Genomic DNA, 27,885 nt, shown 5'->3' with positions numbered 1-27,885 from the left:
TGCCATTTGCCATTGTTTTACGCTAGGAGTATAAATGCAATGTCCCAGCTTTAAATGTATGTACCAAATGGTTAATGTTTGTTCTTGAGAGCAACTAAATGTACTACTGTGCTCAACTACAGCTGCTCATTTACAGTAAACACAAGACTGCTAAGGAAGGTTAAAGGTAGACTCAGCAATATGACATCCTCATACACAACTAGGCGTCTTTCTGCTTACATCAACAGAATTTAAATTTGCCAAGACTCTTTCCAATGTGAGCATACCTCAACGGAGGGAGGGTGCAAATGGGAGAACCCCGCTGTATATGATGATATCATACTACTACTGAGTGTACTATAACATTTACATCTTTGTCATTTAGCAGACTCTCTATCCAGAGTATACAGGAGCAATATGGGTTAAGTGACGTGCTACAGGGCTCATGACAGATTTTTCACTTAGTCGTCTGGTTGATTCGAACCAGCAACCTTTCGGTTACTGGCCCAACATTCTTAACCGCTAGGCTACCCCCGAGTCCTACCTGTCTGAACTGCTCTTCGTAGGTCCAGTCCCCATGGTCCAGGCCACCCAGCTGGCTCTGGGATCCGTGTGGGGGGAGGATGGCCGCTCGGGGCTCCTGGTCTGGGTCGGTGCTGGGCCGGGCCGGCTTCAGCAGCTGGGAGTGGGGGTGCAGCTGGCGGTGAGGCAGCAGCAGGATGCCCTTCCCCGGGGCCACCGCCTCCCGGCCTGTAGGCAGGCCCTCGTTGACTAGCTCGTCCTCGTAGTCCTCCTCCATGTCCCCCTCAAAGTCCTCCTCATCCCACTTCTGCTTTCTGCAGCCGAGAGAAAAGCCGTGCCACCCGCATATTACAACACCGTACACAAAATGGCATATACCTGAAATATACCTGTATACTGGTGAACTTGTGTAACCAGTAAGGGCAATGATCACATTCGATGGAAAGCTAGTGAACACACTATTGAAACCTTAAAAAGGTGTTACATTATACAGGCTAAATGGTAAAGATTGAGGAAATGTGTATGAAACGCTCACCCATTACAAGTGAACAAAGACCAGAGCAAAGCACCCAGTTAGACATTCAAGGTGAAATGAAGACAACAGGGTAGAAGAATGAGGCAGTCCTACTCACATCTGCTCCTCTTCCACAGAGTCCATCATGTCCTTGTACTGCTCCTCTCCTTCCTCATCCTCATCATCCTCCTCCCCCTTAATGCTGCGCTCTGAAGTGGGGCTGTCTGAGGCCCTCTGCAGCCCTGCCGCCACTGCTCTCATGGCTGCCAGCGCCGCCATCTGGGCGTGCTCCGCCTCGGGGGCGGGGCTTCCCATCAGGTCGTCCCCAATGCGGGCGGAGGTACATCCGTGACCCTGCAGAGCGCCACCCTGCTGCAGCTGCTGCTGCTGCTCCAGTTCCATCAGCAACTTGGCCCTCTGCTGCCTGTGAAGGTTCTCCATCACGGCTTGAAGCTTCATCTCAAGGGAAAGTGATGCACCAGTCAGTGGTCTCCTTCCCCTCCCCCCTGAACAGCTCCAGTCACAGGGGCCGGTGGGGGCTGCCACCTCTCTAAGCCCTGATGCTGAGGGGCTGGATAGAAGGCCTGACCAACTAACTCAGCGGCTGCAGAGCTGTTTTGACGGGTAGGTTCTTGAAGAGTGGGAAGGGTCCTTAGAGCGATGAGACATGCACTCGGACACTGTCCACAGCTCCCGAGCCGGAAGACTCTTGTGCCGTTTCTCAGTGCAGGGAAGGTCAATGAAGTCTCACCACTTAGCAGAGTCCATGTGAGTGCTGTACTTAAGAGCTAGTGGCTGAAGATCTCTCTATGTGGACATCACCGGAAGGGATTTACCAGGGCCTGTGGGAAAGAGACAAACACATGTGAGACAAAGCACTAGCCACTGCTTCAACATTTAGACACACATACTCATTCAAGGGTTGTTCTTTATTTTTACTATTTTCTACATTGTAGAATAATAGTGAAGACATCAACACTATGAAATAACAAATATGGAATCATGTCGTAACCAAAATAAAGTGTTAAACAAATCAAAATATATTTTTTATTTGAGATTCTTCAAAGTAGCCACCCTTTGCCATGATGACAGCTTTGCACACACTTGGCATTCTCTCAACCAGCTTCATGAGGTAGTCACCTGGAATGCATTTCAATTAACAGGTGTGCTTTGTTAAAAGGTTCATTTGTGGAATTTCTTTCCTTCTTAATGCATTTGAGCCAATCAGTTGTGTTGTGACAAGGTAGGGGTGGTATACAGAAGGTAGCCCTATTTGGTAAAAGACCAAATCCATATTATGGCAAGAACAGCTCAAATAAGCAAAGAGAAATGACAATCCATCATTACTTTAAGACATGAAGGCCAGTCAATTCGGAAAATGTCTATGCATGCCAACCATGTGATCTCAATCAGTTTCATGGGAAGATGCATTTAGATCTTGAGTTATGTAAGCTAAAGCAGGGTTTCCCCAAAGTCGGTCCTGGGGCCCCCCTGGGTACATGTTTTGCACTACACAGGGGATTCAAATGACCAACTCATCATCAAGCTTTGATTGGTTGAATCAGTTGCATAGTGCCAAGGCAAAAAACAAGACATGCACTGGGGGGGGGGGGGGGGGGGGGGGCATAACCAAGTTTATTTTGCCTAGTGGTGCACGCTGTTGAGTATTGGCCACCATTCTAACAATCAATATAAAATCGGATAATTAAAGAGGTGGTATTTTTGTCTTAAAGTAACGTTATACTATGCTATTATATTCGGTTCTGTTGTGTAGAATACTGTCATTATGTGATCATTTATGTGATCACTGTCATTATGTGATCAGACATTGATTCAGCGTTCTTAAATGAGCACCATTCGCCAGAGTAGTCTGTTCTCTGGGTAGCCGAGTGAGTAGAGACGGTGTGCAAAGTAAAGAATCCTGCACATGCGCAGAAGCTTCTGACCTTTAGCTGTCGGGAAGAGGGGTCTAGAGAAGTTGGATCCGCAGCCACTCAGTTTCATTTAAACGACAGGGTGGATTGTAACCGGGTTGACAATTTTCTCTTAAATCACCCATAACTCTCCTTGTGACAGGGAGAATGGAAGTTTGTTGTGTGCAACAGGTAGGGGTAATTGAATACAAGCTTAACAAAAAATGTAAACCAGCGTATTTTTCTATGGATAACAGGGTCGACATGTTACGCTCATCAGCTTTTACACTATGATTTCACTAATAGATGTTCAATGTTTCTTAATTCTAATATCTAAGGAATAGTTTTAACATATTAAAACGAGAGTTCAGCTCACAGGAGAGGGTCGACCTTCAACCCGAGGGACAAATGTAAAGGAATCACATTAGAAAAGTAAAAATCTTCAGAAATTCCTTTCCCAAAGTTATAAAATAACTAGGGCTTTACAGTGATGGTAAAAACTTTGGGAAATCTTGGGGTTAAGTGGGTTAAAATATTCCTAGACGTTGGTCAAACATTACGTGAGACAAACCAAAACTGGGATTTTCTGAGAAAACAAAAGAACATACTTTAATGACAACACACTCCTATTAGAATGGTTTTGATTCATTTAGTTAGATAGATGTATGTGATCCAACTGTTAAATTGAGTGTTTTACCAACATTTACACACATAATGGCCAAAGGACATAAAAGGCACCCTATTCATGGTAGGACATATTTTCTGTCAGAAATTCAAATATAAGGGGGAAATCCATGACACAGCCCCGATTTGCATGACCAGTATGCAATTTGTCCAATAAAACATTACTCAGAGTATTTTCTAGGATGACTAAGATCTATTTGTACTGTACTCAAATGACTCACATAGACAGCAATTCATAGGGAGACATGCCAGATTTGGCACCTACAGTACCTTCAGAAACTATTCATACCCCTTGACTTATTCCACATTTTGTTGTGTTACAGCCTGAATTCAAAATGGATTCAATATTATTTTTTTCTCGCCCATCTACAACCAATACCCCATAATGACAGTGAAAATAAATATTTTTTATAAATTGCTTTACATTTATTGAAAATGAAATTCAGAAATGTCTCATTTACATAAGTATTCACACCCCTGAGTCAATCAGTACATGTTAGAATCCCCTTTGGCAGCGATTACAGCTGTCTTTCTGCGTAAGAGCTTTCCACACCTGGATTGTGAAACATTTGCCCTGGATTGTGAAACATTTGCCCATAATTTTTTTTCAAAATTCTTGTGTTAAATTGGTTATTAATCATTGCTAGACAATCATTTTCAGGTCTTTGTCACAGTATCTAACGAAGGTGGCGCCCCTCCTCGGTCGGGCGGCGCTCGCCGGTCGTCGTCGCTGGCCTATTAGCTGCCACCGATCGTTGTTTCTGTGTCTGTTGGTTTTGTCTGTCGATCCCGCACCTGTTTTGTGTTTTTCATTAGTGGGGGGTTATTTAATGTGTATTTTCAGTTGGGGTTCTCGTGCGGGATTGTTCGTTTGTTCATGAAGGACAGTTGTGTTATATCCGATTTAGGAAGTCATTATATTGCCGGGCTGCGCCCCGCGCGCTGTTTGTTTTTTTGTGCGCTTCTTTGATTTCCTTTTTTTTTTTGAGAAAAGTGTTTTCTCCTGGCGGACTTCGCCACTCGCCCTGTGCCCAACGGCTATTGCGACTGGTATTGCCTATTAAAACTCAGTTGCTCCGGCCCTCTGTCTCCTGCTCCTGATTTCATATATCCACTGGTCCTAGACGCTCGTGACAGTCTTTCCATAGATTTTCAAGTAGATTTAAATCAAAACTGTAACTCAGACATATTCACTGTCTTCCTGGTAACCATCAAATGTGGAAAAAGTCAAGGGGGTGTGAATACTTTCTGAAGGCACTGTAGTTGCTTCTATGGTCTCCATTTTGATTGAACACGGCCTAGGTCACATCTAGGTCAGAACGAAGACAAGCTTTACACATGTTGCTCTAGAAACAATAGCACACACTGACAGGGATATGAAGACAGATTCTCCAAGCAGGTGTTGAACAGACTAGGTTGCCTCTGGAATGACACCCTGGCCAATACCCTGTACTGCACTGCTTTTGACCATAGGCCTTTCACTCCAGTCATGATAGTGTTCACAATGAATGCGCTTCTCTACTCATTTAAAAATATACTGCTTTCACATAGGATTCACTGTATTTTGCCTGTAAAAAGAAATTGGCCAATGCTTATATGACCCCCTTACAAACAGGCCCATTTTTACCACATTCTTGCCTGCATACTCCTTTTATACCTCCCATGAGCATGCTGGGATGCCGGGGAGGAGTGGTAGTAGTGGTGCGCAGATGTGGGTGGGCGTCTATTTTAATAAAGCCATTGAATATACACCATCAAAACGAAATCCATTATTAATTCGTTTAGGCCGGTCCTAAGAAACATAAGACTAATAAAATGCATTTTCAAAACAATAAAATGGCATGTTTTGAGTTGAATTATTCTACACCCAAATTAATTAAATCAATAGTTCATTATTTTGTTCATTAAACAGACAAGACACACCTACCACGATCACAGTCAACACATTGTAGTAAGAACATAATGGAATATAACAGAATAAAATACAAATAATATTTTTCCCAACTGAAAATAATAGCAATCCTATTTTCAAAAGCTGTCTTGTGTTCATATTTCACAACCTCCGTTGGCTTTTGGAGTTGCCTATACGCGATCGGGCAAAATAATAGGCCTACACTTGATTTGGGCTACATTATTGCATGCTAACAGTTTCTGATCAGTGATAGATCAGCAAACGAATAGATGAGCTATACCACCTCCACCTTTTTACCGAAATGATTACTAGGTCGTTAAGCGGAAATAAAAAAGGTTTGGCTTTGATACCGGCAATACCTTTCAGATATAAGGAAAAGGCGGAAAAAAGTTGGCGGTACGGTAAAGTTGTCAGAAAAACGTCTTAGTATGAATGGGATAATACAGTCACTAAAACAGCACTGGCAAACCTCTTTGTCCCTTCTATGGGCTTGTGTGTCAGGAGACAAGAAATAAACACCAGATGAACAGTTGTATTAGCAGAGGTGAGAGACATTGAATATTGATACACGCAACATTATTTTCTGGCCCAGAGGGCAACTGTGTCACTGCAGTTGTTGGATCCAAAATAGTAGCAATAGAACATCATGGCCAAAAGTATGTAGACATGCTTGTCGAACATCTCATGCCAAAATCATGGGCATTAATATGGAGTTGGTCCTCCCTTTGCTACTATAACAGGCTCCACTCTTCTGCGAAGGCTTTTCACTAGATGTTGGAACATTGCTGCAGGGACTTGCTTCCATTCAGCCACGAGCATTAGTGAGGTCAGGTGCTAATGTTGGGCGATTAGGCCTGGCTCGCAGTCAGCGTTCCAATTTATCCCAAAGGTGTTTGATGGGGTTGAGGTCAGGGCTCTGTGCAGGCCAGTCAAGTTCTTCTACAACGATCTCGACAAACCGTTAAGATTTCCCTTCACTGGAACTAAGGGACCTAGCCCAAACCATTATTCCTCCTCCACCAAACTTTACAGTTGGCACTAAGCATTGGGGCAGGTAGTGTTCTCCTGCATCTGACAAACCCAGATTAGTCCGTCGGACTGCCAGATGGTGAAGCGTGATTCATCACTCTAGAGAACGCGTTTCCATTGCTCCAGAGTCCAATGGTGGCGACCTTTACACCACTCCAACCGACGCATGGCATTGCGCATGGTGATCTTAGGCTTGTGTGCGACTGCTCGGCCATACTTTTGGCCATATAGCGTATCATATTGTATCAACTTCTATAGCACTATGGTAACAAGTATCTTGTCTGTTTATTGCAACCATAAAACTAGACTAGGGGTTACAGACCAAAACTGTGGTGTTGCTATTACATTCTAAACATACATGTTGAATCATCAACAGTCAAATGCATTGACCATAATTATTTATCTTACACCAATTTGCAGCCCCCAATGTTTCACAATACAGTTTCATAAGCCAGTGGTTAAGCCCAATTCAAAACTGACTGTTTCAAGACTGAGTGGTTTTCTAAACTTTTGCACAAAATGTGCTTCCCTATATTTGGAAATATTCCATTACAGAGACGCACCATAGCAGAACAGCAAACTGCTTTCAAGGTCTTTGCTGTTCCTGATTAAAATAAATTGAATTGTGGGAGGTGCTAGTGGTTTCTCTGCTTCAAATGCCTTTCTTGGTGGCCAACGTCTTTGATTTCCCACAGACATGGCAAGATACAGTCCTCACTCTATGTGTTAGATCATACATTCATCATTCTGATTGTCAATAGGGAACATTGAAGCGCTGCATCACATTAATCACCATTATATAAACAACTTTGGGACTATATCAATGATTCATGTGATTGCATAATAATGCCATTATCATTCATCTTTGTTATGCAAAACTGATGTAAGTGTGGTCAGCCTTCTGGTGCAAACAAGTTATTTTGCATCATAGGTGGTGAATGGCTAGGGCAAACTGAGTAACTTCAGTATACTGCTCTACACTACACACAATGTGAACCACAACCTTGAGTCAATCACTGTATCATTGCAACCTATTTAAATGTATTTTGGCTTCAAACTACAGCAATGGACACCCATAAGTGATCTGACCATAGGGTTATTGTTGGAGGCTAGATGAAACTGGATGAGGGGGGGAACTGCCACGAAGCCAACCGGGTGGACAGCCGGTTTAAAAGAAGGATAAGGGACGAATGATGAGAGCTATTGGGTTAATCCTCTGGTTACCTACTGGCAAAGAGACTGAGGGAGGGGTGAGGGTGGAAGATTGTGAGGTCTAAACAAACAGGACAAAGAGATAAGGAAAGCGCTAAGGGTCTAATTCCAAAGTGATAAAGGGTCTCTGCCGCCTCACAGAAAGGGTGCTCTAATATTCAACTATAGTCTCCTAAAGAACGCATGAGACAGTACAGAGCACTAAAATTGTGCATTGGAAACATTTGTAATTTGCAGTGTATATTTAAAATCGGCAAGCTGGTATTGGACAGAAAAGCGCTAGTTGAGTTTGGAAGTGTGTAGGGATCTCTCCAACATATTCTGAGACTACGGACCACATCTTGACATCTCCTTTTTGCTTAGAATAGAGGTGGAGGCCTTTTGCAGACCACCACCATAATACATAAAGTCCTTTTCTAAAACCTGGTCAATAGTGCTGGTCTTGATTACTGGTATGTGGTCTTCTGTCACATTCCTCCAAGTATTACCTCTGGAGAGAATAACACTGCTTCTATTGAGCCCATTACACTAACAACAAGATTATTCAGGAAGTGTCACCCACACTTTCCACCAACCTCTTCCACAACACATTCAGAATGGGGCTCAAATCTCAAATCTGATTAGCAAAGCCAGCCATTAAATTACATTGGTCAAATTTCAGAATAATCGTAATCCAATGATCTCCTGATTATAATAGTTTAGAGGAATTTTGGGGAGTTTTCAATCAAACACACAAATTCAGCCATTTTGAAAATGCTGACACAGGTAGTAACCTACTGACTACTCACTTCAATATAGTCCTGATGGAATGAAACCAGTTTTTTTTCATTTTTCAGAGCAAAAGCACGGTCAATCAATGGGACTGAAAATACATGAAGGATGGATGGATTGACTATGGCCTGTGCTCATCTCTGAATGATAGGCTAACACTAGGCTAGCAACAAGGCTAGCAACAACCCTGCTATCAAGAGCAGCATTGTACTCTCCATTGAGCCATGGGAGGGGAATAGTGTGATGTGGAAGCCAACCTACGATTGGCGCAGTCAGGATTTCAGTTGAAACTAGGGCTGTGGCGATCACAAAATTTCGCCAGCCAGTGATTGTCAAACAAATAACTGTCGGTCTCACGGTAATTTACACATTTAGCATCTCCTGGATTCCACACAGATGCAGACCTTTGGGAACATCTACATTTTAAAAAGTCGAATAAATTCATGCAATATAGCCTACACCTTCACAAAAAAATCCATTATTTACTTTAGACAGGTCTAAAGAAGCATGATATGAAGAAAATGTAGTCTATTTCAGAAGAAAAGAAAAGCATAGTCTGTGTTGTCCTTATGTTAGGTCCTGATGTGGCTATGCCAAATGGCTATGGGCTACACTAGTTAATTTACCAGACAAGATTTGCTTAGAATTCCGTGGCATTATTTTATATTATTATATAGTATGAAGAATACAATTGAACAAAGCTGAATAAAATATAAAATATATTTTCTCCAAAACGAGTGCGCACATGCAGCTATTTTGTGTTGAGTGGTTAACAAAGAAATAGGTATTCCTATATGCTTAATTTAGAGTTATGTAACTTTAGTTCTACAAACGTAGGGCTATAGATTTAGATTTTTAATACAGTGTAAGGCTGTATGATGCGACTGTAATGATGATTTCAAAAAAGTTGCTTGAAAGGCATGGGCTCTGCTTTGTTTTTTGTGCAGGCTGTACACACTTTATTAGTCTCTCATTCACAATTTGACAAGCACTTGATAATGCCTCGAATTTCACGGCAGCATCCCCTTTGTGTGGCTGTAATGCACCCTAAAAAAATCCATGCCTTTTGATAGCCAATGGCCGTTGTGCTGGAGTGCTGCCCGCTCTCAATCCCGGGATTGGGTATTTCTCACAGGCTACAAGTGAAGACAGACACATCGGGGATGCAACTGCACCTGTCCTTATCTAATTCTGAGGTGCATATTGAAGATATTGGAAGAATTGTCCACATTTAGTTTATCAGCCAACAAAATGAGAAGGCCTAACAAACAGCAAAAGCACTAGCCTATGTCAATCTACTATCCCCATAGTACAAAAGTTGACCTATTCTGTGCTAGAAATAAATATTCCAAGCATAGTCTAGGACAGTTGTGGGATGTGATAGATCCCACTAGCATACAACCACAAGCATCAAAAAAAATTGTTTACGCAAAGTGGCTGACGTAACAGATCAGAACGTTTAGTTTTAAATGTCAAATCAAAAAAATGTATTAGTCACATGCGCCGAATACAACAACAGTTGTAGACCTTAGTGAAATGCTTACTTACGAGCCCCTAAACAACAATGCAGTTTAAAAAAATACAGATAAGAATAAGAAATAAAAGTAACAAGTAATTAAAAAGCAGCAGTAAAATAACAATAGCGACACTATATACAGGGGGGTACCGGTACAGAGTCAATGTGCAGGGCACCAGTTATTTGAGGTAATAAACTCAGCAAAAAAAGAAACGTCCTCTCACTGTCACCTGCGTTTATTTTCAGTAAATTTAACATGTAAACATTTGTATGAACATAACAAGACTCAAAAACTGAGACATAAACTGAACAAGTTCCACAGACATGTGACTAACAGAAATTGAATAATGTGTCCGTGAACAAAGGCGGGGGTCAAAATCAAAAGTAACAGTATCTGGTGTGCCACCTACTGCATTAAGTACTGCAGTGTATCTCCTCCCCATGGACAGCACCAGATTTGACAGTTCTTGCTGTGAGATGTTACCCCACTCTTCCACCAAGGCACCTGCAAGTTCCTGGACATTTCTGGGGGGAATGGCCCTAGCCCTCACCCTCCAATCCAACAGGTCCCAGACGTGCTCGATGGGATTGAGATCCGGGCTCGTCTCTGGCCACAGCAGAACACTGACATTCCTGTCTTGCAGGAAATCACGCACAGAACGAGCAGTATGGCTGGTGGAATTGTCATGCTGGAGGGTCATGTCAGGATGAGCCTGCAGGAAGGGTACCAAATGAGGAAGGAGTATGTCTTCACCTGTAACGCACAGCGTTGAGATTGCCTGCAATGACAACAAGCTCAGTCCGATGATGCTGTGACACACCGCCTCAGACAATGACGGACCCTCCACCTCCAAATCGATACCGCTCCAGAGTACAGGTCTCGGTGTAACGCTCATTCCTTCGACGATAAACGCGAATCCGACCATCACAACTGGTGAGACAAAACCGCGACTCGTCAGCGAAGAGCACTTTTTGCCAGTCCTGTCTGGTCCAGCGATGGTGGGTTTGTGCCCATAGGCAACGTTGTTGCCAGTGTTGTCTGGTGAGAACCTGCCTTACAACAGGCCTACAAGCCCTCAGTCCAGCCTCTTTCAGCCTATTGCGGACAGTCTGAGCACTGATGGAGGGATTGTGCATTCCTGGTGTAACTCGGGCAGTTGTCGTTGCCATCCTATACCTGTCCCGCAGGTGTGATGTTCGGCTGTACCGATCCTGTGCAGGTGTTGTTACACATGGTCTGTCACTGCGAGGATGATCAGCTGTCCGTCCGGTCTCCCTGTTGCGCCATCTTAGGCATCTCACAGTACGGACATTGCAATTTATTGCCCTGGCCACATCTGCAGTGCTCATGCCTCCTTGCCTAAGGCACGTTCATGCAGATGTGTGACCATGGGCATCTTTCTATTGGTGTTTTTCAGAGTCAGTAGAAAGGCCTCTTTAGTGTCCTAAGTTTTCATAACTGGGACCTTAATTGCCTACCGTCTGTAAGCTGTTAGTGTCTTAACGACAGTTCCACAGGTGCATGCTAATTAATTCTTTATGGTTCATTGAACAAGCATGGGAAACCATGTTTAAACCCTTTACAATGAAGATGTGTGAAGTTATTTGGATGTTTACGAATTATCTTTGAAAGACAGGGTCCTGAAAAAGGGATGTTGTTGTTGCTGAGTTCATGTACATGAAGGTAGAGATATTAAAGTGACTATGCATAGATGATAACAAGAGAGTAGCAGCGGTCAGCGGTGTAAGAGAGGTGGGGCAATGCAAATAGTCTGGGTATTAGTTCAGGAGTCTTATGGCTTGACTTGGCGCTCTGGTACCGCTTGCTGTGTGGTAGCAGAGAGAACAGTCTATGACTAGGGTGGCTGGAGTCTGACAATTTTTAGGCCCTTCCTCTGACACCGCCTGGTATAGAGGTCCTGGATGGCAGGAAGCTTGGCCCCAGTGATGTACTGGGCTGTTCGCACTACCCTCTGTAGTGCCTTGCGGTCGGAGACCAAGCAGTTGCCATACCAGGCAGTGATGCAACCAGTCAGGATGCTCTTGATGGTGCAGCTGTAAAACCTTTTGAGGATCTGAGGACCCATGCCAAATCTTTTCAGTGTCCTGAGGGGGAATAGGTTTTGTCATGCCTTCTTCTTGGTGTGCATGGACCATGTTAGTTTGTTGGTGATGTGGACACCAAGAAACTTGAAGCTCTCAACCTGCTCCACTGCAGCCCCGTCGTTGAGAATGGGGGCGTGCTCGGTCCTCTTTTTCCTGTAGTCCACAATCATCTCCTTTGTCTTGATCATGTTGAGGGAGAGGTTGTTGATAAACTATTACGTTATTTCTTCACATTATAAACGCAGCAATGTGCACATGGCAGTAGGCTATAAGCACAAATGTTCCATTAGCGGGAGAACACCATTATCAAAAGTGACCGCAAATGCGGTTATGCATGTAATGCTTTTATTAAAAAGGTGCATTTTTATGTGAAAATGATCTTCCCCAAACTTGAAACTCACGCGCTGCTTATGTATGCCAGTTAGGCGCTACACCCCTTGAAAAGCGGCATAACGTGCTTAATTTTATGAAGTTATTTGGCCACTTTAGTTGTGATCCAAACCTTATCAAAACATATAGGCCTATGGGCTAGGCTACATGAGGTGTGCGACTACGATTCGAAAAATTTGCAACAAAAATAATGCAGTTTCTTATGCTGGGCATTATTCACAAGTGATATTATATAATTCACAAGTTACATTTACATTTACATTTAAGTCATTTAGCAGACGCTCTTATCCAGAGCGACTTACAAATTGGTGCATTCACCTATAATATCCAGTTGAACAAACACTTTACAATAGTGCATCTAAATCCTTTAAAGGGGGGGGTTAGAAGGATTACTTTATCCTATCCCAGGTATTCCTTAAAGAGGTGGGGTTTCAGGTGTCTCCGGAAGGTGGTGATTGACTCCGCTGTCCTGGCATCGTGAGGGAGATTGTTCCACCATTGGGGTGCCAGAGCGGCGAACAGTTTTGACTGGGCTGAGCGGGAACTGTGCTTCCTCAGAGGTAGGGAGGCGAGCAGGCCAGAGGTGGATGAACGCAGTGCCCTTGTTTGGGTGTAGGGCCTGATCAGAGCCTGAAGGTACGGAGGTGCCGTTCCCCTCACAGCTCCGTAGGCAAGCACCATGGTCTTGTAGCGGATGCGAGCTTCAACTGGAAGCCAGTGGAGAGAGCGGAGGAGCGGGGTGACGTGAGAGAACTTGGGAAGGTTGAACACCAGACGGGCTGCGGCGTTCTGGATGAGTGATAGGCTAATAGTGATAGGCTAATAGTCCCTCATCAGACTATTCTTGATTTAATCTTGTCTTTACATATACTAAATAATATGTGTGCGATTCATTTTCAAGCCAGCCGGTGTGGCGGTAATACGGGTATCGCAACAGCCCTAATTGAGACTACACGTTCCAGATTGACCATGTTGAACATGCAGAAGAGTAAACCAGCCAAGTACTTCCAATAAGAAAGCTAAAATCAGAGAATAAGGTTGCTGTAATTGGACAGTCATCAACAACTTTAAAGGAGATGCAACTAATTCAGTTTGATAGGTTCTCTCTACTGCAGCACCAGCAACAGCCATTGCAGTTTTGCTAGTGCTCAGTTGTCTAGGTTCTGACAACAGCACTCTGGCTTCTGAGTCAATGGTGATCTTAGTATATCAGATCTCCCGCGTAACAAACAACTAAACCTTGCACAGCTGTTGCAACTGTAAGACTACTCTTGTATAGGATGAATGAAACACACATAGATGTTATATGACCTCTGAAATGAAATTCTGCCTGTCGATACAGTTAGCTCTCTCTTGTGGATATTGGCCTTTCACTGCCCATTATCGTTGTTCCCTGTTTGCACATAACATTGATAATGTCTGATGCTACTAATTCCTTTAAAAAGCACCATTATTTATATAATTTCCCGGAGATTTCAGAAACAGCCCTAGAAATGCATTTCCTAGATAAGATGCAGTGAGACTCACTTCCATGTTCACTCTTTATGTGACACAGGAAAATAATTCTCCCTAAGGACTGAGCTGAAGAGGCGGTACTTAATGTGCGTATGAAGTGTATCTACATTGAAACACAAATGCCCCAAACTGGATTAATTTGTCGATTCATAAAATTGCAGGGAGGCCATAGTCACCACTAGCCGGCTTCTGCCCAACACCCTGTCTTGAACTTAGTCATCGTTACTAGCCGGCTACCACCCAGTACTCTACCCTGCACCTTACAGACTGCTGCCCGATGTACTGTACATAGTCATTTAACACTGGTACCTTTAAATCATGTTTACATACTGTTTTACCCACTTCATATGCATATACTCTATTCTAGTCATCCTATATAACTGCTGTACATACCTTTCCTATTCAGCATATATATTTATATTCACACACACACACACACACACACACACACACACACACACACACACAGGACTCTGACATTGCTTGTTCTGATATTTCTATGTATTTTTGGGATTTGTGTGTATTGTTAGGTATACTGCCCTGTTGGAGTTAAAAACAAGCATTTCGCTGCACCTGCGATAACAGTACACAATGTGTACACGGCCAATAAAATTGGATTTAATTTAATCTTGTACAATCCAGCCATTGTCTGGGTAAGTGAGGAGCGATAGGCAGGAAACAGCTCTTTGGCATGGATTCCTAATCTAGTCTGGTGAAATAATTTACACGTACATGTGGGCTACATGACACATGCTGTGTTCCTGTGTATGCAAAACATGCAACCGACTCGGGAGCCCAGTCGGGAAAATATAGTTATCCAGTCGCTCCGTCGTGATTTCATTCTGGGGGCAAGTTGCCAACTTGCTCATTCAGCACACATTCATGCCAAGTGGTGTAAATATGAAGTGCATATAAACTCCTAGATGGACATGTGTGAAGCTCTGTGTTGGTCTCAAGGCAGACACATGTAAGGATAGTCCTGGATGACTAGGACTCTGATTTTTCAATATAATTGCACTGGCAGTTGTCCACGCAAAATGTATATCAATGTTATTGGTGGACAAATAACATGGCTCTTCCCACAGAAGGATTCTTACCCAAGCTTCATTCCACCTACATTACGTCACTATCAGTCTTCCGGGATTCCCCCATGGCTTGAACCCAAAGAGTGAAGTTGTGATTTCCTTTTCCTTTTTTTGGCAGGAGAAACACAGAAACTGCTTGTGTGCCAGAAGGACACTTTGATATGTGGGTTTTGGCAACGGAACAGCTGAAAATGAGCCAACTCACTACACTTCCCCCTTAAATGGCAGGAAAACTACAGTAGTGGAGTAAAGAGGCAGGCAGTTGGGGACCAGTCACACACACACTTTGGGTTTGTGTGGTCACTGAGCAGCAGTAATAGAAAACGACATACGATATTACAATTATAGAAGACAACAGATGTCAATTTACATTTTATAGTAACAAATATATCTGAGCAACAACAAGACGATGACAGTACAAAAGCATGATCACTCCAAATAAAGCACTCAGTTCAAGCATACAGTATTTGACAGCTGAAGATTTATCCTCCTTTAAAAACAAATACTCAATTCATTGGCCTTGTGGTTACTGTTCACTGATACTATAGACTTATTCAAATTGCTTACTTGTCTGTTATGAATATGACTCGCAAATATCACAAGATGTATGTAATACGGCAAAACTAAATGTGTATTTAGAGGACGGTCATCCTTCGTGATGTGTAGTCACTTGAAACCAATTACAATGTAGATGTAAGATTGGATAGTAACAATATTTTACCCATGTCATTTCTATCGTAACTCTAGCTAAAACTGATATAAACTGAGCTACATTGAGATATAAACGTGTCTATAAAAACGTACATTTCAACAGCAAACATAGGCCACATTTTTCTTCTTCATATTTTGCCAGTGTGTTCAACTAAGCTGTTAGGTGAGTCTGTATTTTCACTGCACCTGGGAAAAGGAGACATTCACACAAGGCTATAGCAGAGAACTATTGGATGGATGTTAAGCTAATAGCTTAGAAACATGATAGCTCAGTTCAAATTGGTTTTAGCTATTGTGATGTATCGACAAGGATGAAGATGCTGTCACTGTTCTACAAATTGCCCCTGTTTGACTACTTTTTTTGACTACTTTTTGTTGTTGTTGTTTTAAATAAAATGACTGCTGATTGAATTCCAGATGCAACAACGGGATTAGTGTCGTGTTAGTGGAAATAGTGAATAATTCTGTTATAACACTGAATTTATATTGAGCGTTCAAGACACAATGTGCAGAATCTCGTTATTTTATACAATTCCTGACATATTCTGTAAAACATAACTAAGTATCATTCCATTAAACAAGTGTATGAAGATCTCCAATACTTTTTTTTTCACACAATTTTTTTTTATCAACATATAAAAAAGGGAGGGACCAGGAATATTTTCCACAAAAGGAAAAATCAGCTGACTCCCCGGCTTCCTAGAAAAATGACATTCTCTCTTGACTACACCATGTACAAATCATATGATAGATGGTACATGTCCAACCAAAAGTACTTGTTTGTTTTTCGGCTCACTACTTCAGTTACAGTTTTCACTTTGATGGAACTACAAAAGTGCTTCCTTAGTGAGCCCAGTTTGGGCTCTGAACACATTCTAAACAATTTCTTGGACACAACATGTGGCCAGCTGTAACATAAATTCTGCCTTAACAAGGCATGTTATTCATTAGACTGCCTTCATTATGCAAAGACATTGGGCCTTTAAGATCTGAGCTTGATCGCCTACCATACGTTTCTAATCCAAAGAGGTCCAATCACTGAGCAAATCCCCCTTTTCTTAACGAGGACTCACTGCAGGCTAATATGGAGAATGGCCCGCCATTGGAAAAGGAATATGTATGGGATGCTGAGTTACAGTAGGCTAAACATATGGACAGGCACAAAGTGAGCAACTATGGTTTCATCATTTGGCATGCTGTCCACACAGATTTCAAGTAGAGATACTACCTTGGCTGGGTATGATAGTGAGATAAAATATTGTTTTGATTGTTATTTGTCAGGCTAACATGAATACAATGAATTAAACAAAAACATTGCATGTGTGTTTTTCCACTTTTTTCCTAGAGTATATTGTAAGTCAGCCTCTGTATACACACAATGATTGAAAGTCTTAGCAAGTCCTTCCAGAGTCTAACCGTGGTTAGTCATCTCCAATGAAATCACAAATGCCATGCTTACAGCTCACGCAAGGGACATTTTTGTCACACACTTAAAAGAGACTTGTGATGAGGCTTTCGCAAAACCTTTACGGGCCAGAATCAATATATTACCAAATTGGAACCATAGACACAGGAACCTTATGTCATGATGTAGTAATAGTCAAAGAGATGACATTTGATTGTTTCAGATGTCATTTCCTTCCATACTGCTAGACCCAAACACTTGGGCACTTCGGTAAGACACTTCCTATCCCCTTGCTTTGCTCTACTTATTCAAATTTGTCATCTCAACATACAAGTTGGGCTGTCTAAACAAATGTAGACATATACATGAATATACCACACATATATACACATTATGCACTATAGTTGATACACATGTAGGCATTCATTAGCAATTTACGAAGCAAGGATGGCTTGTGCAAATTAATATTGGGGTAACACTGCTTGTGGTAGTACACGCTTAGAAAAAGGAGTTCCAAAAGGGGTTTTCAGCTGTCCCCACCTGGTTCCAGGTAGAACCCTTTTTGTTCCAGGTAGAACACTTTGGGTTTCATGTAGAACCCTCTGTGGAAAGGGTTCTACATGGAACTGAAATGGGTTCTTTCTACCTGGAACCAAAAGGGTTCTACCTGGAACCACAAATTGCTATTCAAAGGGTTCTCCTATGGGGACAGCTGAAGAAACCTTGCAGCCTTCCCTGTGGCTCAGTTGGTAGAGCACGGTGTTTGCAACGCCAGCATGGTGTGTGCAACACCAGGGTTGTGGGTTCGATTCCCACGGGGGGCCAGTACAAAAAATAAAAATGAAATGTATGCATTCACTACTGTAAGTCGCTCTGGATAAGAGCGTCTGCTAAATGACTAAAATGTAAATATAGGTTCTAAATAGCACATTTTTTCCTAAGAGTGTAGTGTTTCCCCCTCACCATTCATCTAAATGTAAATGCTGCAACTTTTATGTATCTACAAACATTCAATTCAAAAACAGACCAGCAGTGCTGAAAAGGCCCAATTGATTCCATGCAATATCATGTAATTTACCTGATAAATATAATAGGCCCATTGGTTTTTATATTCATAACTTGCATGAAAGTTTTTTGTTTTCTATTTTAACTTGGCTTCAGGCCAGTTGTAAATACAGCTACCATATCTGTTTGCAACTTCCCCATTCCCCAAACTACTGTGACCATCACATTAGTGAGTGGCGCAGCGGTCTAAGGCACTGCATTGCAGTGCTAGAGGCGTCACTACATACCCGGGGTCAATCCCAGACTGTACATAGGGCAGCACACAATTGGTCCAGCGTTGGCTGGGGAAGGTTTGGCCGTCATTGTAAATAAGAATTTGTTCTTAACTGACTTGCCTAGTTAAATAATGGTTATTAAATAAATAAACACAGCACACTTTTATATTAGAAAGTCTATTAAATAATTATTTGCAAATGCAAAAATTAACCCAAACTCTGTATAACTGCAGTTGAAAAGGCTTCACAGAAACATATTGGTCACAGTTGTGTTCCATAATAATAACTGAAGCTTTTATATCATAACGATCATTTAATTACTTGGCACGTCGCCACATATCGAAAAGGGCATGTACTGCACACATGGCAGCATACGTATACGAATACATTAGGCTGTATCCGATTAGTCAAGTTAAATCATACATTATATATATTTTTTTAAACATTAGGCAGAATACGCCTGGCGCTCATTTGTATAAATCAAAATCAAAATCGATTATGTGAGTCACAATAAGAGGGAGAAAAAAAACAACTTACCAAATCAGCTTCCGTTTTGTTTTTGCACTCGGAACAAACATTCCTGATTTCCCCTGAATCTACGGCGTTCTGGTGGTTATTGATTGTACATTTCATATATAGTAGTAAACTGATATCAATTGATTGTGATATTTCTATTCCGTTGTATACATCTTATTCGATTTCAACCTATGGCTTGATTCAGAGGTTACATTGTATCTTTGCCTAATCCAAGGCGTGCTCACGGTCGTAGAGTCAAATCATTGGTTGACAAACAGCAATCGGATGCAAATTCCTAACCTCTGAATCAGAGGGGGCCAACCTACCCCAATACAAAGGGAATGTCGGCAAGTGTAATATATATGTGCTGTCAATGTGGGGGGAAATAATTGCATTATAAACTGACTTTATACGTTTCATGTTGTTGAAATAACTAAGAGATGTTGAAACGTGTGCGCGTTCTATAATTCGAGGAATGCGTTAACAATTTTCTGCCCAAGCACACCTCGGCGTAGTCGTGGTTGGAAACTTGGCAGATTGTCCCTTGAAATTATAATGAAGACTACCTAACCGATGCAGAGCTTTTGGCGACGTTCCCTTAGGTGGTGATATTTTAACCCTACAGCGGGTGGGTGGTGTCTACTGTATGGTTAATATATAGCACAAGAAGTAAGCAGACCGAATTAAGTGTTAAGTCCACGCCTCCTAATTATCGCTTATACATTTAACTTATTCCTTACCAAACTTACCATGTGAATTTTCTTGGGAAATAAACGTCAAATATTTCATTATTATAATATTATTAATAATTATTATATTAACTATCATTAATGCATAACAATTAATAAGAGAAATCTTGCGTTTCTTCAGAGTTAGACTACTTGTCCTATAAAGGGGTTATGCATTTCAATCACCCAGCAATAGTTAGCTACAATACAGCTACAGTATTTGTAATTATAAATACCAATTTCTAAACCGAAGATAACTGCATGAGCTCTAATACATTATTGATTGTATCATTTAAATGATACAATCATTTAAATGTATGTATCAAATTACTACTACTCTCCTTTAATTAAAGAGTCAATACAGTAGAATAATGGTCAAACTACTGACCATAGCAATAATTAGTTGAGGTTAACTATTCTTGCCCAGACTGCAATCCTGATAAGATTTGGCTACTCATTTAAACAAATGTGATACTTGAGCAGAATTGCATTTCTGGTTTAAGCAGCATAATGTGTTGATATCATTTATACTTTTAATCAGGTTAGGTTCCATATGTTTTTTCTTGCCATTGAAGGTAATATATAATGAAGAATGTAGACCTTTGGCACAAATTGTAAATACTTATAAAACTCTGGTTTGCAGGTCTGTTTCACTAGTGTAGGCCTACTATATTTTATAGTCAAATATAGTCAAATGTCAGTTTTAACAATGCTGAAGTGAGACAAAAGGGGCAATCTGCAGTTGCTACATCCATTTGTTTTACTTATATATTAATTATGTACCCATTAATTCTTGAAGAATATAGTTCAACTTTCATACCCCATCAGAATCCAAAATAAAGCTAATTTTACTCCATGTTTGTAAACAAAGTAAATGTAAACAAACCCCATATAGCCTCAAAACATGGTTAAAATGATATATTTAATATAATGGATGGTCATTCCATGAATCCATGGCTCGGTCTATGAATTTGAGAGTGGTTACATTTCTGCAGCCTCATCCCTCAACATTTAACTGAAACAGGGGCAGGGTGTACGCTTTGTTATTGTTCTAACTGCTGATTGCCGTTTTAAGTCAACTTTCAGCACAAGTATTTGAATTGAAGCATAATTTTATTCTTATCAGTATCAACAATTTACCTATAAGACATTTTGTGTCAGTTAACAATAAACTAAAATAATTAGTTGAAGTTTACTGAGGAAAACTTAAGTTTCTTCTAAGACATGAAAGATTGTTTAAAATAAAAATTCTAACACATAATAAAGTGAACTATGCAGAAATCTCCACCGTTTCCTGGTTACAAAAATTCTAATAGTTTGCCTAGTTTCAGTGACAAAACAAGCAAGTACAGTGTAGAGAAACATTGTACTATCTAAACTGCTGTGAAATATCTTTTCCATAACCAAAAATATTGTATTTTCAGCTGTTTGAAGCTGGTGTACAAAACCAAAAAGATGCACAAACGAAACTTTAAAACAGCAAGCATAGAAATAGCACACACAAAACAGATATCCCCTCTTTGACTTGCTTTCAATGAGAATGTCAGATTTATAACTCACATTTCTACGTGAATTTTGTCGGGTCGCCCAAAAAGTGACATATTTACAGCTTTACCAACATCATGCATTACTAACATCATGCTGCCATCTAGTGGATAGATTCATGAATCATGGCAACTCTCAAAATAGCAGAACTCTTGACAGCGTTGCAAAACAACTGAAATGATCACTAACATAAAACATTGTGTCATTTACCATGCACATATATGCTTACGCTAAATGTGTGATTTATTTCCACACTGCTAACAGGAGGAAATACTGCCAGCAATTGCCCAACTGTAACGGGCGTGACTGTGCACCAGGCATATGCATAGACAGGAGTCAACCTGTGCCGAGCACATATCCCTTTGCCCTCCGACTTGCAAAAAGCCCTTTTGGGTGGCGGTAAAATAAGACATTTTTGGCGGTAAAATAAGACATGATTAAATAAATCACCTAATTTAAGAGTCATTGAACACTTGAATTAACATTTATTACAATTGTCTATTCAGACATGGCTATGAGCACTCTTTTCCAGTAAGGATTACACAACCAATTGCTTAGAAATAGGAGAAAAGTTTACATTTACAAGCTACACCACTATATTACGAATGTTGATTATTTTCCTAAACATGTACTGAGTTTACTTAAGATATATATATACACTACCGTTCAAAAGTTTGGGGTCACTTAGAAATGTCCTTGTTTTTGAAAGAAAAGCAAATTTTTTGTCCATTAAAAATAACATTAAATTGATCAGAAATACAGTGTCGACATTGTTAATGTTGTAAATGACTATTGTAGCTGGAAACAGCAGATTTTTAATGGAATATCTACATAGGCATACAGAGGCCCTTTATCAGCAACCATCACTCCTGTGTTCCAGTGGGACGTTGTGTTAGCTAATCCAAGTTTATCATTTTAAAAGGCTAATTGATCATTAGAAAACCCTTTTGCAATTGTTTTCAGCTGTGCTAATAATTGCAAAAGGGTTTTCTAATGATCAATTAGCCTTTTAAAATGATTAACTTGGATTAGCTAACACAACGTGCCATTGGAGCACAGGAGTAATGGTTGCTGATAATGGACCTCTGTAGATATTCCATTAAATCTGCCATTTCCAGCTACAATAGTCATTTACACATGAACAATGTCTACACTGTATTTCTGATCAATTTGATGTTATTTTAATGGACAAAATTTGCTTTGCTTTCAAAAACAAGGACATTTCTAAGTGACCCCAAACTTTTGAACGGTGGCGTATACAGTTCCAATCAAAAGTTTGGACACCTGCTCATTACTGGGTTTCTTTATTTTGACTATTTTCTACATTGTAGAATAATAGTGAAGACAAACTATGAAATAACACATGTAATCATGTAGTAACCAAAAAAGTGTTAAACAAATCAAAATATATTTTCTATTTGAGATTCTTTAAAGTAGCCACCCTTTGCCTTGACAGCTTTGCACACTCTTGGTATACTCTCAACCAGCTTCATGAGATAGTCATCTGGAATGCATTTCAATTAACAGGTGTGCCTTGTTAAAAGTTAATTGGTGGAATTTATTTCCTTCTTAATGCGTTTGAGCCAATCAGTTGTGTTGTGACAAGGTAGGGGTGGTATACAGAAGATAGCCATATTTGGTAAAAGACCAAGTCCATTTTATGACAAGAACAGCTCAAATAAGCAAAGAGAAACGACATTCCATCATTACTCTAAGACACGAAGGTCAGCAGTAGCCTCTCAAAGCTAAATTAATAATTAATAACATCCTTCCATCTCATTTGTCAGGAAATTAGTTAATTGGGTCAGCATTTCCCACAGTATTTATGCAAGTCCAGTCTTTCGCCAAGATGGACGTCTACATTTTCACCTCGGAAAATCTTCAGAGGGAAAAAGTACCTGCTTCCAAGGTTGGTGGTGTAAACAGAGTGAGGTTGAGCACCAAAGAAACTAAGAATGTTCTCTTCAAGTACCTCAAGTGTTCCCTAAACCAATGTGAGAGAGGGAAGTAAGTGTCTATGGTTAGGTTTCCATCCAATTGGTGACAAATTTTCATGTGAATCTTCTAAAATCTGTATTAAAAACAATACAGGGATTTTCTCACGAGAGGTATGTTTCCATCAAACTGACTTGTTGAGGACAAAAGGCTGCGCTGATGACGTAGTGCACATAAACTGGGCCGGATTACTGAACGGTCACACAGGGCCCTGGAGGTAGATGCCCCAGCGCCCCAAATACGGTAGTCCGGCACTGCACATAAAAATAAATGTTGCATTAAGTTCCACTGTAACAAATAAAACATAAGTTAAATGGGTTTCTAACTCTACTGATGGTTTTGTCACAAAAACGGTTGCGATAAATTGAAAACTTGCCCATTCTGGTTTTGGCGCATGCTCTTAAAGTGCTGCTGTTAAAGTGGACAGGTTAGGCTTATTTGATGACATATGGATAAGAGCAAGATCATTTTATTTGATAATTGGCAGCCAAGCACTGATCATCATGTCACCAGCATTCAATAGCCTATACTCGATACTTAGCCTATTGTAAATTTGCGTTATCACCGTGCACTTAACTACCATGTGAAGTTCATAATTGTCACGCCCTGATCTGTTTCACTTGTGCTTGTCTTCACCCCCTCCAGGTGTTGCTCATCTTCCACACTTATCCTCTGTGTATTTATACCTGTGTTCTCCGTCTGTTGCCAGTTTGTCATGTTTGTCAAGCTTACCAACGTCCTGTCAGCTCCTATCTTTTCCCAGCCTCTCTTTTTCTCGTCCTCCTGGTTTTTGACCCCTGCCTGACCCTGACTGCCATTCTGTACCTTTGCTCCACTTCTGGATTACTGAACTCTGCCTGACCCCGAGCCTGCCTGCCGTCCTGTACCTTTGCTCCTACTCTGGATTATCGACCCCTGCCTGCCTTGACCTGTCGTTTGCCTGCCCCTGTTGTTACAATAAACATTGTTACTTCACACAGTCTGCACTTGGGTCTTATCTTGATAGCTGATAATAATAACTTATTTCATCAGCCTATAAACTTTTCATGCTTTTCCACGTTGTGGCGGTAGGCCTACAACGTAACATAGCCTATCATCGCATGACTTTACGTTTACATCGATATGATGGTTACTATATCAATATTTGCGCATCAAGGCATTTCCACCACCATTTCTTGATTCATTTTATGGACACCATGTCCATGTCGAATGAACAGTGTGTCAACATTTATGAATTTGAATCGACATTTCCTGTTTCCATCAGCCTTGTCATTTTTTTTAATGAGTCAGGTAATTCATCTGCATGAAATGGTTGAATGGAAACCTGGTTAGTATGTGTCGATGATGACACGTGTCACTAGCATGACTAACAGTGTCCCTATGTTTGGTAAAAGCATGGTGTGGGTAACAAGCATGTCTCAAAATGACATTAATGATTAATTGTGACTCTTACAATGGGAATCTTTTGAGCGTAGCACGCAGCCTCCGATCAATCCTCTGGAAGTAGTCTTGAGCATTGAAGTCTGGATTTACTGCAGAGTAGAACATTTATCAGTTCATGTCAACTTCATGTGTCCCAAAATGAGCATGTTTCAACCTATGAAACATTGTTTACTAACATGTAATGATAAAACACCTCAAACCAAAACACAGGCTTGGTAATTAACTTTCTTTAAAAAGTTAATTTCGTGATATCCAATTGGTAGTTACAATCTTGTCTCGTCGTTGCAACTCCCCAACAGACTCGGGATAGGCGAAGGTCAAGAGCCATGCGTCTTCCGAAACATGACCCGCCAAGCAGCACTGCTTCTTGACACACTGCTCGGTTAACCCGGAAGCCAGCCGCACCAATGTGTCAGAGGAAACGGACAACCGAAGTTAGCTTGCCGGCGCCTGGCCCACCACAAGGTGTCGCTAGAGCACGACGAGCCAAGGAAATCCCCCCGGCCAAACCCTCCCCTAACCCGGACAACGCTAGGCCAAATTGTGCGCCGCACCATGGGGTTCCCGGTCACGGCCGGCTGTGACACAGGTAATGAACTTTCAACAGCTTAACCTCTCTAGGGTATGTGGGACGAAATCGTCCCACCTACTCAACAGCCAGTGGAATCCCGTGGTGCGATATTCAAATACCTTAGAAATGCTATTACTTCAATTTCTCAAACACATGACTATTTTACACCATTTTAAAGACAAGACTCTCGTTAATCTAACCACACTGTCCGATTTCAAAAAGGCTTTACAACGAAAGCAAAACATTAGATTATGTCAGCAGAGTACCCAGCCAGAAATAATCAGACACCCATTTTTCAAGCTAGCATATAATGTCACAAAAACCAAAACCACAGCTAAATGCAGCACTAACCTTTGATGATCTTCATCAGATGACACTCCTAGGACATTATGTTATACAATACATGCATGTTTTGTTCAATCAAGTTCATATTTATATAAAAAAAACAGCTTTTTACATTAGCATGTGACGTTCAGAACTAGCATACCCACCGCAAACTTCCGGTGAATTTACTAAATTACTCACGATAAACGTTCACAAAAAACATAACAATTATTTTAAGAATTATAGATACAGAACTCCTTTATGCAATCGCGGTGTCCGATTTTAAAATAGCTTTTCGGCAAAAGCATATTTTGCAATATTCTGAGTAGATAGCTGGCCATCACGGGCTAGCTATTTTGACACCCACCAAGTTTGGCACTCACCAAACTCAGATTTACTATAAGAAAAATTGGATTACCTTTGCTGTTCTTCGTCAGAATGCACTCCCAGGACTTCTACTTCATCCACAAATGTTGTTTTGGTTCAAAATAATCCATAGTTATGTTCAAATATCCTCTGTTTTGTTCTTGCGTTCAAGACACTATCCGAAGGGTGACGCGCAGACGCGTATCGTGACAAAAAAAAATCTAAATATTCCATTACCGTACTTCGAAGAATGTCAAACGCTGTTTAAAATCAATTTTTATGCGATTTTTCTCGTAAAAACCCTGTTTTCGTTCAAAGACTCAAAGTTGAAAATGGCCTCTTCATGTGCACGCGCGTGCCCGTCTCATTGTTCTCAGATCGACCACTATCCAAATGCGCTACTGTTTTTCAGCCATGGGCTGCAAAGTCATCATTCAACGTTCTGGCGCCTTCTAAGAGCCTATGGGAGCCGTAGGAAGTGTCACGTTACAGCAGAGATCCTTTGTTTTCAATAAAGAGAGTGTAGAAGGCCAAGAAATGTTCAGAGGGCACTTCCTGTACAGAATCTTCTCAGGTTTTTGCCTGCCATATGAGTTCTGTTATACTCACAGACACCATTCAAACAGTTTTAGAAACTTTAGGGTGTTTTCTATCCAAATCAAATTATATGCAAATCAATTATATGCATATTCTAGTTTCTGGGCAGTAGTAATAACCAGATTAAATCGGGTACGTTTTTTATCCGGATGTGAAAATACTGCCCCCTACCCTAGAGAGGTTAACACTACAAGCTTGGTAGGGGAGTGTATGTTGTGGTGTGGCAGGCATTGACCCTGGGCTCTCACCCTCTCTCTGGTCCTTGAGGAGCTTGTTGCAGTTGTTCCGCTTGGCCTCTTCTTCCAAAAGGGCTTGCAGTTTCTCCTGCTCCTCTCCAGAGCTGTTCATGAAGTCATTCCATTGCTGGGAGAGAGACAACGGGACAATGAGCTACATCTTACCCTTTCAAGTTAGGGGCATTTCGGGAAAAAAAAATGTAGTTAGGGGTAGTAGTGGTAAAACATTCACTTGCAACAAGCAAGGCTTTTGAAAGATGTGGGACCAGTAGAAGCCTACCTCCACGTAGTTGCCATTGGTGCAGACCACAGTGAAGATTGAAGGGAGGGCAGTCGCTGCATACCTCTGCCTCATCTTTGGAGCACTCATTTCTTTCAAGAAGATTGGCAAGGTAGCAACCTTTTATTTTTGGACAGAGGAAAAGAATAGGCAGCATCGTTAAATTATGTTGATAAAATGCTGTGTGGCTAATGGCTATGACTAATGGATGTGTTCAGACATGCTGCAATCAAGCTAGTGGGTATTGATAATATGTGCTGAACAAGCATCTTCTATCTGTAGCAACCCAACATCTGCAGCAGAGTGAGAACTTACTGTTCTCCTGCCGCCTTTGGTACTTCTTGCCTTTGGCTCTGGGTGTGAGGTCAGAGTTGCGTATGGCCTGTTTGATGAAGAACTGTTTCTTCTTGGTCGGAGACACACATTTGGCTGGGGAGTTGGGCAGAGAGGTGCATTTGCGCTCCTCTATCAAGTTGGGAAAAATAGAGAGCATTAATTCTGAGGACAGATGCATTTGGAGGTGACCTCTTCACAACATATTGATTTGTTCCTGTGTAGCTAGCTACTTCTAAATGGCCTTACTATAGAATAAAGTAGTATACCATCTTGCTATAACTATACTAAGCACAGAATAGGTTACAAAATGACACACCACTATAAAAAGGGGGTCAGTGAGTTTACATTTCAAAGCCACGATCCATTCAGATTCTTGAGCTCTGATTGGTCGTTTTTCACTGTTG

At 41.1% G+C, this 27,885-nt stretch overlaps 1 protein-coding gene across 4 annotated transcripts in view; it reads right to left on the bottom strand.

Moving 5' to 3' along the window:
* The window catches only part of LOC115158117 (AT-rich interactive domain-containing protein 3A), a 63,395-nt gene that overhangs the window by 22,556 nt on the left and 12,954 nt on the right, over window positions 1-27,885 (bottom strand). The window contains exons 3-7 of one of the 4 annotated variants that reach the window (XM_029706672.1): window positions 27,461-27,610; window positions 27,146-27,265; window positions 26,878-26,992; window positions 1,134-1,857; window positions 524-815 (exon numbers count right to left, since the gene is read on the bottom strand). In XM_029706672.1, the coding sequence (XP_029562532.1) occupies window positions 524-815; window positions 1,134-1,474 (633 nt within the window). In that variant the 5' untranslated portion in view covers window positions 1,475-1,857; window positions 26,878-26,992; window positions 27,146-27,265; window positions 27,461-27,610. Of the gene's footprint in view, window positions 1-523; window positions 816-1,133; window positions 1,858-19,081; window positions 20,550-24,781; window positions 24,862-26,877; window positions 26,993-27,145; window positions 27,266-27,460; window positions 27,611-27,885 lie in introns of those variants that run through there. The other 3 variants (XM_029706675.1, XM_029706673.1, XM_029706674.1) reach the window with 3 other exon arrangements.

This window comes from Salmo trutta, chromosome 22, assembly GCF_901001165.1.
Source record: "Salmo trutta chromosome 22, fSalTru1.1, whole genome shotgun sequence".
NCBI lineage: Eukaryota > Metazoa > Chordata > Actinopteri > Salmoniformes > Salmonidae > Salmo > Salmo trutta.
Note: the sequence above shows the minus strand (reverse complement) of the source record. Positions and strands in the feature narration are given on the sequence as shown.